This window comes from Anomaloglossus baeobatrachus, chromosome 2, assembly GCF_048569485.1.
Source record: "Anomaloglossus baeobatrachus isolate aAnoBae1 chromosome 2, aAnoBae1.hap1, whole genome shotgun sequence".
NCBI classification, from domain to species: Eukaryota; Metazoa; Chordata; class Amphibia; order Anura; family Aromobatidae; genus Anomaloglossus; species Anomaloglossus baeobatrachus.
This window is the reverse complement of record NC_134354.1, coordinates 787,275,513-787,289,955: the sequence shown is the minus strand read 5'-3', so window position 1 is coordinate 787,289,955 and position 14,443 is coordinate 787,275,513. Positions and strand designations below refer to the sequence as shown.

The following is a 14,443-nucleotide window of genomic DNA, read 5'->3' as shown; positions in this document are numbered from 1 at the left end:
AAGAGTCCACACCAACCACTGACCGGCCCCTGGGGAAGAAAGAAGGGACCACTGACCCCAAAAATACACTGAGGGCAGCACAATGCCAGGCGGCAGGAGAAAGCCACAAGAGTCCACACCAACCACTGACCGGCCCCTGGGGAAGAAAGAAGGGACCACTGACCCCAAAAATACACTGAGGGCAGCACAATGCCAGGCGGCAGGAGAAAGCCACAAGAGTCCACACCAACCACTGACCGGCCCCTGGGGAAGAAAGAAGGGACCACTGACCCCAAAAATACACTGAGGGCAGCACAATGCCAGGCGGCAGAGAGAAAGCCACAAGAGTCCGCACCAACCACTGACCGGCCCCTGGGGGCAGAAAGAAGGGACCAGTGACCCCGAAAATACACTGAGGGCAGCACAATGCCAGGCGGCAGGAGAAAGCCACAAGAGTCCACACCAACCACTGACCGGCCCCTGGGGGAGAAAGAAGGGACCACTGACCCCAAAAATACACTGAGGGCAGCACAATGCCAGGCGGCAGGAGAAAGCCGCAAGAGTCCACACCAACCACTGACCGGCCCCTGGGGAAGAAAGAAGGGACCACTGACCCCGAAATAATGCTGAGAGCAGCACAATGCCAGGCGGCAGGAGAAAGCCGCAAGAGTCCACACCAACCACTGACCGGCCCCTGGGGGAGAAAGAAGGGACCACTGACCCCGAAAATACACTGAGGGCAGCACAATGCCAGGCGGCAGGAGAAAGCCACAAGAGTCCACACCACCACTGACCGGCCCCTGGGGGCAGAAAGAAGGGACCACTGACCCCGAACATACACTGAGAGCAGCACAATGCCAGGCGGCAGGAGAAAGCCACAAGAGTCCACACCAACCAGTGACCGGCCCCTGGGGAAGAAAGAAGGGACCACTGACCCCAAAAATACACTGAGGGCAGCACAATGCCAGGCGGCAGAGAGAAAGCCACAAGAGTCCGCACCAACCACTGACCGGCCCCTGGGGAAGAAAGAAGGGACCACTGACCCCGAAATAATGCTGAGAGCAGCACAATGCCAGGCGGCAGGAGAAAGCCGCAAGAGTCCACACCAACCACTGACCGGCCCCTGGGGAAGAAAGAAGGGACCAGTGACCCCGAAAATACACTGAGGGCAGCACAATGCCAGGCGGCAGGAGAAAGCCACAAGAGTCCACACCAACCACTGACCGGCCCCTGGGGAAGAAAGAAGGGACCAGTGACCCCGAAAATACACTGAGGGCAGCACAATGCCAGGCGGCAGCAAGAAAGCCGCAAGAGTCCACACCAACCAGTGACCGGCCCCTGGGGGAGAAAGAAGGGACCACTGACCCCGAAATAATGCTGAGGGCAGCACAATGCCAGGCGGCAGGAGAAAGCCACAAGAGTCCACACCAACCACTGACCGGCCCCTGGGGGAGAAAGAAGGGACCACTGACCCCAAAAATACACTGAGGGCAGCACAATGCCAGGCGGCAGAGAGAAAGCCACAAGAGTCCGCACCAACCACTGACCGGCCCCTGGGGGCAGAAAGAAGGGACCAGTGACCCCGAAAATACACTGAGGGCAGCACAATGCCAGGCGGCAGGAGAAAGCCACAAGAGTCCACACCAACCACTGACCGGCCCCTGGGGGAGAAAGAAGGGACCACTGACCCCAAAAATACACTGAGGGCAGCACAATGCCAGGCGGCAGGAGAAAGCCGCAAGAGTCCACACCAACCACTGACCGGCCCCTGGGGGAGAAAGAAGGGGCCACTGACCCTGAAAATACACTGAGGGCAGCACAATGCCAGGCGGGAGATAGAAAGCCGCAGGAGTCTGCACCCGGCACTTACCGGGGGCACAGACTTATCACACAGGGGTCAGGGCAGAGCAGACCCCGCCGGCTTTACCTCCATTACTCGCTCGGATTAGGCTCCTTGCTGGGAAGTAATTAGTGAGGCTGAGAGAAGCGGCCTCCATCCTGAGCCTCCGCTGATCCCGAATCCTCCAGATCGCACCGATTACCACAAGTGATCGCAGGTTCCAGGCCTGAGGGGAAGAAAAAACAAAAAAAAAGTTATAAAACATTTATAAAGTTTCAATCATCTTCAAATTTGCAACAAAAACAAAACGACGCGTCCGAAATATCGCGTCACATGACCACAACTGTGACCGCTGCCACCAAACGTGGCCATATGTGTCACTATGTGCCTGGAATCCTCTATATGCATATATCTATATCTATCTATATCTATATATTTATATATATAATCTATCAGCCCTCACAGCACATGTAATATCACAGATATCCACCTCACCGCTCCCAGGGCTCACCTAGCCCCCTTCCTCAGCCCCATTTCCTCGTTTCCTAGCAACAAGAGACGCACTCAAGTTACCAAAAAACTTCCCAGAACTACAACTCCCGACACCCTCCGGGCGGACGTCTCTTACGTCATCGCGTGCTCAGCGCCTGTGCGAGAAAAAAAAAGAGGGCGTGACCGGAAGACTCGAAAGCGACCAATCAGCGGCTGCCAGGTCAAGACACAGAGGGATGAGACAAGATGGCGGCGAGAGGCGGCAAGAACGGGCTCCTGGAGAAAGTAATGGGGGCGATGGGGTATATTTATTCGGGGGGAGTGAGCGCGGAGAGGACCCCCGGATTACACTCCGGTATTCCTCAGGAAGGGGTCGTCAGTCACATGACGGGGGGGTTAACCCCTCACACCCCGGGTATAGGCTGCAGTGAGGGGTCCCCAGCAATATGGCAGCTCCCCTATTATAGAGATGTAGCCTGGAAACCGTCAGCATGCAGCCTGAGGCAGCTGTGACGGACCCTCAGCTGTGAGAATTAGTGATGGCTCACCAGATGGGAAGAAAGCTGCTGCTGATCACAGAGCTGAATGATTGTCTGCAGCGGTCAGTGGGACATAACCAGGGGTCGTTATGTGGTGGACATATCGCTGCCATATTGGGGGGGCCGCCTTCACCCTGATCTTTCCCCTTATAAGACATTAACCATTTTAGAACCTGTTAAGTTTGGATTTTCCCACAAACACAAAATGTAACCCCCCCAAAAACTTGTATTATTTTTTTCTTTTCTAAGGCTGTGTGTACACTGTGCGTTTTTTTTTTATATATATATATATATATATATATATTTTTTTTTTAGTGCAGCTTTGTCACAACACTGTGCAATTCCTTATGTCAGCAGTGGATGAGATTCCTGGAGTTTTGTGCACATTTTGCAGATTTGGTGCAGAAATAACCCTGCGGCTGTCACTTCTTTCAGTGTTTTTCCACCCCAGAATGCATAGGACCCCCCGTTATGCCGGTCAGGAGATTTCTGCACCAAATACTCAGGGTGTGCACATCGCCTAAGAGGACTGGAGCCTGCGACCTCTGGAGCTTCACCCATCAGGGTTTCTAGTGACCACCGGCTCATGAATCCAGTGTGATCCCCAGACGCAGAGACTGAGCGCGGCATGTAGAGGGTTAAGCACGGCCGGGATCCGGTGCCGGCTGTGTAACCGCTCCCAGCTCCGCTCTGTAAACGCGTTAGTTCCCCGCAGTTAGCTCTGTACACACGTGTGTAATTTCACCTTTTTTAACTTTTCAATGAGGCTTTCCCTCCAGGGCAGGTTACGAGGAGTTAAAGCCTACCCATCGTTGTAAGTGGGGGGGTCCCGGCCCTCAGACCCCAGCAATCATTAAAGTGTAGTCCTTGTTTTATTTTTTATTTCATAAATCAGTAGTGCACGTAATAAGATTATTACAGAGTTGATTATTATCTGACAAATCCGCTTCTTTCTCTGCAGGAATTGATCATTATCAAAAGGAGATGGCAGCTGGTGCTCATGAGATCCTATGGTGAGTGGGCGGAGCTCTGCATTTAGCTCCTCCCTTCTATCATAGAATCTCCGCGCCATCTATTGAATAGGGCCTATTCTATGATGAAGGGGAGGAGCTAGAGGGAGAAGGTAGACAGAGCTCCGCCCCTATGCATAGAATCTCATCAACACCAGCTGCTGTCTCTTATTGAATAAGACCTATTCTATGAAGGGGAGGGGCTAGAGTCAGAGGGAGGAGCCAGACAGCTCCACCTTCTATGTATAGAATCTAATCAGCACCATCTATTCAACAGGACCTATTCTATGATGAAGGGGAAAGGCTAGAGGGAGGAGCCAGACAGCTCCACCCACTATGCATAGAATCTCATCAACACCAGCTGTGTCTCCTATTGAATAAGACCTATTCAATGTTGAAGGGGAGGAGCTATAGGAAGAGGGAGGAGTCCGAAAGCTCCACCCCCATGCATAGAATCTCATTAACACCATCTATTGAGTAGGACTTATTCTACGATGAAGGGGAGGAGCTAGAGGAAGAGGGAGGAGCCAGACAGCTCCACCTTCTATGCATAGAATCTAATCAGCACCATCTATTCAATAGGACCTATTCTATGATGAAGGGGAAATTCTAGAGGGAGGAGCTACAGAGCTCCACCCACTATGCATAGAATCTCAACACCATCTGCCGTCTCTTATTGAATAGGACCTATTGTATAAAGGGGAGGAGCCAGACAGCTCCACCCCTACGCATAGAATCTCCGCTCCATCTATTGAATAGGGCCTATTCTATGATGAAGGGGAGGTGCTTGAAGCAGAGGGAGGAGCTAGACAGAGCTCCAAGCCTTTTGCATAGAATCTCATCAGTACTGTCTATTAAATAGGACCATTTCTATTATAAAGGGGAGGAGCTAAAGTTAGAGGGAGGAGTCAGACAGAGCTCCACCCCTATACATAGAATCTCATCAGCACCATCTATTGAATATGACCTATTCTGCAATGAAGGGGAGGAGCTAGACATAGCCCCGCCTCTCTACATAGAAGCTCATCCGCACCAACCGCCGTCTCCTATGTCAGTGATGGGAAAGTCTTCACTGGACACAGATTTTTATCTCAGAATTGAGGCTTCTGATACTGACGGATCAATTTTAGCCGAGAAAGGAGCAGATTTGTCTGATAAGATAAATTACAAAGTTGATTAATTTCATGAATACCGTTGATTTAGTAAATAAAAATTAAAAGGACAGTTCCACTTTAATGATCGATTGGTCCTGACGGCCAGGACCCCAACTCCTAAAATGAAGGGAAAAAAACCCCTTTTATTTTAAAATCTTGACGTTCCCTTTAAATGTGCCGGTGTCTGCGTTGCTCGCCATCCTCACTGCTGAGCTCCAGACACCCTTTGCTGGCCGCAGACTCGTCTGGAGCGCAGCAGTGACGATGGGGGCGTCTGCGGCCAGCAGGGGGCGTCTGCAGCCAGCAGGGGGCGTCTGGAGCTCAGCAGTGATGATGGGGGCGTCTGCGGCCAGCAGGGGGCGTCTGCGGCCAGCAGGGGGCGTCTGCGACCAGCAGGGGGCGTCTGCGACCAGCAGGGGGCGTCTGCGGCCAGCAGGGGGAGTCTGGGCCAGCAGGGGGCGTCTGGAGCGCAGCGGTGAGGTGGATGGAGATGGCGGGGCTCGTGGGGGGCCGGGGGACTGCGTGTGACACGGTGTCCACCATCCTGACCACTTTCCACAGCCATAAGAACAAGCCGCACATTCCTTCATAGCTCTGGGACTACAAGTCTCAGCATCTCTCCATCTGCCCCCGCTATCATTCAGGACGGCAACGCGGATCCTCCCATCCCCACACTGTAATCGGAGTTGATGGGTTTTCTGCAGCGGCCAATCGGACGTCATATTGACCCCCTCGTCTCTCATTAACCCCACGAGCGCCTGCAAAGCAGAAAGGAGTAACCCCCAAAATGTGAGCCAAGCAGGTTCTGAATTATACAGAGGAAATATAAATAACAGAAAATTAATTGCATGATGCAGAGTATGTAGTAAGCGGCTGAGGGAATGGTGAAGAGAAATCCTGAATTATGTGGCACCAGGCAGTCCCATGTAACAACCACCTATTCATCACGTGATCAATCATTTTTACTCTTGCAGTGGAAAATTGACGACAAACCAGTAAAAGTTGACAAATGGGACGGATCCGCTGTCAAGAACTCCCTGGATGATGCAGCGAAGAAGGTAACGAGGAACCGAAACACGAAAACTGCTATAATACTGCCCCTATGTATAAGAATATAACTACTATAATATTGCCCCTATGTACAAGAATATAACTACTATAATACTGCCCCCTATGTACAAGAATATAACTACTATAATACTGCCCCCTATGTACAAGAATATAACTACTATAATACTGCCCCTATGTACAAGAATATAACTACTATAATACTGCCCCCTATGTACAAGAATATAACTACTATAATACTGCCCCCTATGCACAAGAATATAACTACTATAATACTGCCCCTATGTACAAGAATATAACTACTATAATACTGCCCCCTATGTACAAGAATATAACTACTATAATACTGCCCCCTATGTACAAGAATATAACTACTATAATACTGCCCCTATGTACAAGAATATAACTACTATAATACTGCCCCCTATGTACAAGAATATAACTACTATAATACTGCCTCTATATACTGTACAAGAATATAACTACTATAATACTGCCCCCTATGTACAAGAATATAACTACTATAATACTGCCCCCTATGTACAAGAATATAACTACTATAATACTGCCCCCTATGTACAAGAATATAACTACTATAATACTGCCCCTATGTACAAGAATATAACTACTATAATACTGCCCCCTATGTACAAGAATATAACTACTATAATACTGCCCCCTATGTACAAGAATATAACTACTATAATACTGCCCCTATGTACAAGAATATATCTACTATAATACTGCCCCCTATGTACAAGAATATAACTACTATAATACTGCCCCCTATGTACAAGAATATAACTACTATAATACTGCCCCTATGTACAAGAATATAACTACTATAATACTGCCCCCTATGTACAAGAATATAACTACTATAATACTGCCCCCTATGCACAAGAATATAACTACTATAATACTGCCCCTATGTACAAGAATATAACTACTATAATACTGCCCCCTATGTACAAGAATATAACTACTATAATACTGCCCCCTATGTACAAGAATATAACTACTATAATACTGCCCCTATGTACAAGAATATAACTACTATAATACTGCCCCCTATGTACAAGAATATAACTACTATAATACTGCCTCTATATACTGTACAAGAATATAACTACTATAATACTGCCCCCTATGTACAAGAATATAACTACTATAATACTGCCCCCTATGTACAAGAATATAACTACTATAATACTGCCCCCTATGTACAAGAATATAACTACTATAATACTGCCCCCTATGTACAAGAATATAACTACTATAATACTGCCCCTATGTACAAGAATATAACTACTATAATACTGCCCCTATATACAAGAATATAACTACTATAATACTGCACCTATATACAAGAATATAACTACTATAATACTGCCTCCTATGTACAAGAATATAACTGCTATAATACTGCCCTATATGTACAAGAATATAACTACTATAATACTGCCCCTATATACAAGAATATACCTACTATAATACTGCCCATATGTACAAGAATATAACTACTATAATACTGCCCCCTATGTACAAGAATATAACTACTATAATACTGCCCCCTATGTACAAGAATATAACTACTATAATACTGCCCCCTATGTACAAGAATATAACTACTATAATACTGCTCCCTATGTACAAGAATATAACTACTATAATACTGCTCCCTATGTACAAGAATATAACTACTATAATACTGCTCCCTATGTACAAGAATATAACTAATATAATACTGCTCCCTATGTACAGGAATATAACTAATATAATACTGCTCCCTATGTACAAGAATATAACTACTATAATACTACCCCTATGTACAAGAATATAACTACTATAATACTGCCCCTATATACAAGAATATAACTACTATAATACTACTCCTATGTACAAGAATATAACTACTATAATACTGCCCCTATATACAAGAATATAACTACTATAATACTACTCCTATGTACAAGAATATAACTACTATAATACTGCTCCCTATGTACAAGAATATAACTACTATAATACTGCTCCCTATATACAAGAATATAACTACTATAATACTGCTCCCTATGTACAGGAATATAACTAATATAATACTGCTCCCTATGTACAAGAATATAACTACTATAATACTGCCCCCTATGTACAAGAATATAACTACTATAATACTGCTCCCTATGTACAAGAATATAACTACTATAATACTACCCCTATGTACAAGAATATAACTACTATAATACTGCTCCTATGTACAAGAATATAACTACTATAATACTACCCCTATGTACAAGAATATAACTGCTGTAATACTGCTCCCTATGTACAAGAATATAACTACTATAATACTGCTCCTATATACAAGAATATAACTACTATAATACTGCCCCCTATGTACAAGAATATAACTACTATAATACTGCCCCCTATGTACAAGAATATAACTACTATAATACTGCCCCCTATGTACAAGAATATAACTACTATAATACTGCCCCTATGTACAAGAATATAACTACTATAATACTGCCCCCTATGTACAAGAATATAACTACTATAATACTGCTCCTATGTACAAGAATATAACTACTATAATACTGCCCCCTATGTACAAGAATATAACTACTATAATACTGCCCCTATGTACAAGAATATAACTACTATAATACTGCTCCCTATGTACAAGAATATAACTACTATAATACTGCTCCCTATATACAAGAATATAACTACTATAATACTGCTCCCTATGTACAGGAATATAACTAATATAATACTGCTCCCTATGTACAAGAATATAACTACTATAATACTGCCCCCTATGTACAAGAATATAACTACTATAATACTGCTCCCTATGTACAAGAATATAACTACTATAATACTGCTCCCTATGTACAAGAATATAACTACTATAATACTGCCCCTATGTACAAGAATATAACTACTATAATACTGCTCCCTATGTACAAGAATATAACTACTATAATACTGCCCCTATGTACAAGAATATAACTACTATAATACTGCTCCCTATGTACAAGAATATAACTACTATAATACTACCCCTATGTACAAGAATATAACTACTATAATACTGCTCCTATGTACAAGAATATAACTACTATAATACTACCCCTATGTACAAGAATATAACTGCTGTAATACTGCTCCCTATGTACAAGAATATAACTACTATAATACTGCTCCTATATACAAGAATATAACTACTATAATACTGCCCCCTATGTACAAGAATATAACTACTATAATACTGCCCCCTATGTACAAGAATATAACTACTATAATACTGCCCCCTATGTACAAGAATATAACTACTATAATACTGCCCCTATGTACAAGAATATAACTACTATAATACTGCCCCCTATGTACAAGAATATAACTACTATAATACTGCCCCCTATGTACAAGAATATAACTACTATAATACTGCTCCTATGTACAAGAATATAACTACTATAATACTGCCCCCTATGTACAAGAATATAACTACTATAATACTGCCCCTATGTACAAGAATATAACTACTATAATACTGCCTCTATGTACAAGAATATAACTACTATAATACTGCCCCTATGTACAAGAATATAACTACTATAATACTGCCTCTATGTACAAGAATATAACTACTATATACCGCCCCTATGTACACCTTTATGTGATATAATGCTGTTTTGCTTTGCAGGTTCTGCTGGAGAAGTATAAGTACGTGGAGAACTTCTGCCTGATTGACGGCCGCCTCATCATCTGCACAATCTCCTGTGTGTTCGCCATCGTAGCCTTGGTGTGGGATTATCTTCACCCCTTCCCTGAATCTAAGCCGGTTCTTGCCTTCTGCGTTATTTCATATCCTTTTTGGCTCGGGGGGAGATTTGTTGTATAATTTATGCGCTGCACTGGGATGTAAGCAGGGAAGTTTCCGTTGATTGACAGTAATCCTATCTTGGTATGATGGGACTTGTAGTCCGCGTTTCCCTTAACCCCCGGTCACGTATTTCCTGATGATGGGCGTCCTGACCGTTTATACCTCGTACAAAGAGAAGAGCATTTTTCTGGTCGCCCACAGAAAAGACCCCGCAGGAATGGACCCGGATGACATCTGGCACCTGTCCTCCAGTCTGAAGAGGTGAGAGGTGGCTCCTGACACCCCGCAGCGGCCCACCAGCCCTGAGCAGTATTGGTTATCAGAGGGGGGGATACCAGAGCAGGCTGCGTCATGGATTTAATGCCATAGGGGCATTCCTGATTCTGGCCAGGTGGTGCAACTCGCGACTTTGTCAGGGGGTTTGGGCTGAGACTCAAGGCTTGTTTACATGTTGGGGACGGGGGACTCTCAGGCTTGGGAGAGGCGAGATTTTGAGATTTCTCTGGCATTTTGTCTTGGTTAGGAGCTTTGTCTAGGAGTTGGGGGAGGTGAGACTCGCCGGCTTTCTTTGGGCTTGGATAAGGCAGGACTCAGCAGCTTTGTCTGGGGCTTCATGGAGGCAGGACTAGCAGGCTTTGTCTGGTGGTTGGGGGAGGCGAGACTCAGCAGCTTTGTCTGGGGCTTCATGGAGGCGGGACTCAGCAGCTTTGTCTGGGGCTTCATGGAGGCAGGACTAGCAGGCTTTGTCTGGGTCTTCATGGAGGCAGGACTAGCAGGCTTTGTCTGGGGCTTCATGGAGGCAGGACTAGCAGGCTTTGTCTGGGGCTTCATGGAGGCAGGACTAGCAGGCTTTGTCTGGGGCTTCATGGAGGCAGGACTAGCAGGCTTTGTCTGGGGCTTCATGGAGGCAGGACTAGCAGGCTTTGTCTGGGGCTTCATGGAGGCAGGACTAGCAGGCTTTGTCTAGGGCTTCATGGAGGCAGGACTAGCAGGCTTTGTCTGGGGCTTCATGGAGGCAGGACTAGCAGGCTTTGTCTGGGGCTTCATGGAGGCAGGACTAGCAGGCTTTGTCTGGGGCTTCATGGAGGCAGGACTAGCAGGCTTTGTCTGGGGCTTCATGGAGGCAGGACTAGCAGGCTTTGTCTGGGGCTTCATGGAGGAAGGACTAGCAGGCTTTGTCTGGGGCTTCATGGAGGCAGGACTAGCAGGCTTTGTCTGGTGTTTGGGGGAGGCGGGCCTCTTGGGCTTTATCTGGAGGAAGTGGGACTTTAAGGGGAGGCTGCATTAGGGGAGGTGCGACTTATTGGGGGAGTTGGGACTCGCTGGCTTTGGGGGCTGGGAATGGTGGGTCTTATGGGCTTTGGCGGTTGAGGGAGGCAGGTCTTGCAGGCTTATGGGGAAGTGGGACTTGCTGGCTTTTTCTGAGGTGATTCGGGACTCACGGGCTTTGTCTGGGGGGTATGTGGACCTGGGGGAACTTACGAATTTGGGGGTTGGGGGAGGAGAGAATAGTTATATTTGGTGGTTGAGGGAAGTGGGCCCCTTGTCTGAAGGAGTCGAGGCTTGCGGGTCTCTGGGGGAGGCGAGACTTGCGGGTCTCTGGGGGAGGCGAGACTTGCGGGTCACTGGGGGAGGCGAGGCTTGCGGGTCTCTGGGGGAAGCGAGGCTTGCGGGTCTCTGGGGGAGGCGAGGCTTGCGGGTCTCTGGGGGAGGCGAGGCTTGCGGGTCTCTGGGGGAGGCGAGGCTCTGGGGGAGGCGAGGCTTGCGGGGCTCTGCGGGACCTTGCAGATTTTGGGGGTTGTGGGGAGGTGGAATCGCTGTTTTTTGGGGATTGGGTTAGTGGGACTCACTGGCTTTGTCTGGGGGTTTGGCAGGTGAGCCTCTTGGGCTTTGTCTGGGAGAGGTGGGACTTGTGGAGGTTGGGGCAGGTGAGACTCGCGGTCTTTCTCTGGGGTTAGGAGGAGGTGGGCCTTGTAGGCTTTGTCTGGGATTAGGAGGAGGTGGGTCTTGTAGGCTTTGTCTGGGATTAGGAGGAGGTGGGTCTTGCAAGCTTTGTCTGGGGTTAGGAGGAGGAGGCACTCGTGGTCTTTCTCTGGGGTTAGGAGGAGGTGGGCCTTATGGGCTTTGTCTGGGGTTAGGAGGAGGTGGGCCTTGTAGGCTTTGTCTGGGGTTAGGAGGAGGTGTGCCTTGTAGGCTTTGTCTGGGGTTAGGAGGAGGTGGGCCTTGTAGGCTTTGTGTGGGGTTAGGAGGAGGTGGGCCTTGTGGGCTTTGTCTGGGGTTAGGAGGAGGTGGGCCTTGTAGGCTTTGTCTGGAGTTAGGAGGAGGTGGGCCTTGTGGGCTTTCTCTGGGGTTAGGAGGAGGTGGGCCTTGTAGGCTTTCTCTGGGGTTAGGAGGAGGTGGGCCTTGTAGGCTTTGTCTGGGGTTAGGAGGAGGTGGGCCTTGTAGGCTTTGTCTGGAGTTAGGAGGAGGTGGGCCTTGTGGGCTTTCTCTGGGGTTAGGAGGAGGTGGGCCTTGTAGGCTTTCTCTGGGGTTAGGAGGAGGTGGGCCTTGTAGGCTTTGTCTGGGGTTAGGAGGAGGTGGGCCTTGTAGGCTTTATCTGGGGTTAGGAGAAGGCACTCGTGGTCTTTCTCTGGGGTTAGGAGGAGGTGGGCCTTGTAGGCTTTATCTGGGGTTAGGAGGAGAAGGCACTCGTGGTCTTTCTCTGGGGTTAGGAGGAGGTGGGCCTTGTAGGCTTTGTCTGAGGTTTGGGGGGAGGGACTCGTGGCCTTTCAGGGGAGCCCTTTTCTTTGGGATGTGGGTGTGACTGGTGTCTCCATCCTGCCCCCGTTCCCCTGACGTTTCGCCCTTTCCCCCAGGTTCGATGATAAGTACACCCTGAAGGTCACCTTCATCAGTGGGAGGAGCAAGCAGCAGCGAGACGCCGAGTTCACCCGATCCATAGCCAAGTTCTTTGATGATAACGGCACGTTAGTGATGGACATGTTCGAGCCCGAAGTCTCCAGACTCCACGAAATCTCCAAACTGTCTGCCGAGAAGAAGATGAAATGAGACCGCGCCGCCACCTGTCCGCGCCGAGGGGGACAACGCAGAAACGCCACCGCCGCCACCCTACACCCTGACGGGCCCTATAGAAGGACCCTGGATCCCGGGGACTGTGCTGCGAGAGCCACACTTTCTGGTAGCTCCTTTTTTTTTTTTTTTTTAGCATCAGATGCTTTACAGATCTTTTACTCTAGTCACCTCCAGAGCTGCACTCATAATACTGCTGTTACATCCCGGCCTATGTGCGATTCTGCGGTTACATTAGGTGTACTCTAGTCACCTCCCAAGCTGCATTCACGACAGTGCATTGCATCATGGGAGTCTTCTCCCTGCGGCAGAGTCCGGCGCATTGTGGCTGCAGCTTTGGATGCAATTGGAGTATAAAGACGAAATTGTGAGCTCAGGAGCCCCCCAGTGTTTGAGCGCCCCCAACTCCTAAATTAGAGCCACATGGGATGACAGCTCCTCCGGTCACAGTATGGCCGCCCGCCCTCTGCGCAACTGAGCCCACTATTCACAGACAACCCCCATCATCCGCTGCTGAACTAACTTCCATCCATTCCAACACAAAGGCTCCTATTTTTTTTTTCTTTCTTAATATAAAATACACCAAAAATTGATAATATCCCCCCAGGATTAACAAAAAAACAAAACATGGCTGCTTTGCAGAAACGGCGCCCCCCCCAGGACACAGGTTGTGTCAGGAATTGCAGCTTAAAGTAAATGGGACTATGCTGCAATACCCGACACAGCCTGTGGAGCGGCGCTGTTTCTGGAGGAATGGAGCAATTTTTTTTATTTTTTTTTTTACACTGCCCTTTAAGAGAATGTGTTTAACTCTTCGCCCTCCGCTTTATAAACCGCCAAAGCCACCTATAGACGCTAGAGGATAGCGACCGATCCGTGGTCAGACGTCAATACTGTATTCAGCCTAAAGCCGCACGGTCCATACAAACCCCACAACTGACCGGGAGGTTATTTTCATTTTTAGCTTTTTTTTTTCTATTTTTTTTTTTCTGTCCTTTCTTAACTTTTATTTATTTGATGGATTTTTTTTTTGTACTTTTGTGAAAAGGGTAAAAAGTGATTGAGCAGAAGAGCAGCGGCTGCTGTGTGTGACGCTCCCCTGTCTACAGGCCGACACCTATCATTGTAAACAATAAAGGAAGAAGCATTTTGCGATATGTCGTCCGTCTATGTATCTCTGTATATTGGGAGCTCCCCCTACTGGTGGCTGCAGACAGGATCTTATCATGTATCTCTGTATACAGGGAGCTCCCCCTAGTGGTGACTGCATACAGGATCTTATCATGTATCTCTGTATACAGGGAGCTCCCCCTAGTGCTGGCTGCAGAGAGAATCTTATCATGTATCTCTGTATACAGGGAGCTCCCCCTAGTGCTGGCTGCAGAGAGAATCTTATC

The 14,443-nt window shown here is 47.5% G+C and overlaps 2 protein-coding genes across 2 annotated transcripts in view; one reads left to right on the top strand and one right to left on the bottom strand.

Moving 5' to 3' along the window:
- Positions 1-2,363, bottom strand: part of XRRA1 (X-ray radiation resistance associated 1) — a 71,608-nt gene extending 69,245 nt beyond the window's left edge. Inside the window, exons 1-2 of the mRNA XM_075337641.1 lie at positions 2,310-2,363; positions 1,907-2,045 (exon numbers count right to left, since the gene is read on the bottom strand). Of these exons, the coding sequence (XP_075193756.1) occupies positions 1,907-1,976 (70 nt within the window). The 5' untranslated portion in view covers positions 1,977-2,045; positions 2,310-2,363. The remainder of the gene's footprint in view (positions 1-1,906; positions 2,046-2,309) is intronic.
- A 145-nt stretch (positions 2,364-2,508) lies between these two features.
- Positions 2,509-14,203, top strand: SPCS2 (signal peptidase complex subunit 2). Its single transcript, XM_075334746.1, has 5 exons — positions 2,509-2,596; positions 5,989-6,072; positions 9,798-9,958; positions 10,104-10,238; positions 12,833-14,203. The coding sequence occupies exons 1-5, from the start codon at positions 2,558-2,560 to the stop codon at positions 13,023-13,025; spliced, it is 612 nt and encodes a 203-aa protein (XP_075190861.1). The 5' UTR covers positions 2,509-2,557; the 3' UTR covers positions 13,026-14,203.
- Positions 14,204-14,443: the final 240 nt, after the last annotated feature.

What these genes read in the sequence shown, in the direction of transcription:
- SPCS2 (XM_075334746.1), top strand. Translation starts at nt 2,558, where the DNA reads ATGGCGGCGAGAGGCGGCAAGAACGGGCTCCTGGAGAAA. An exon ending in AGAACGGGCTCCTGGAGAAA is followed by an intron (nt 2,597 to 5,988) that starts GTAATGGGGGCG and finishes TTACTCTTGCAG; the next exon opens with TGGAAAATTGACGACAAACC. An exon ending in TGGATGATGCAGCGAAGAAG is followed by an intron (nt 6,073 to 9,797) that starts GTAACGAGGAAC and finishes TTTGCTTTGCAG; the next exon opens with GTTCTGCTGGAGAAGTATAA.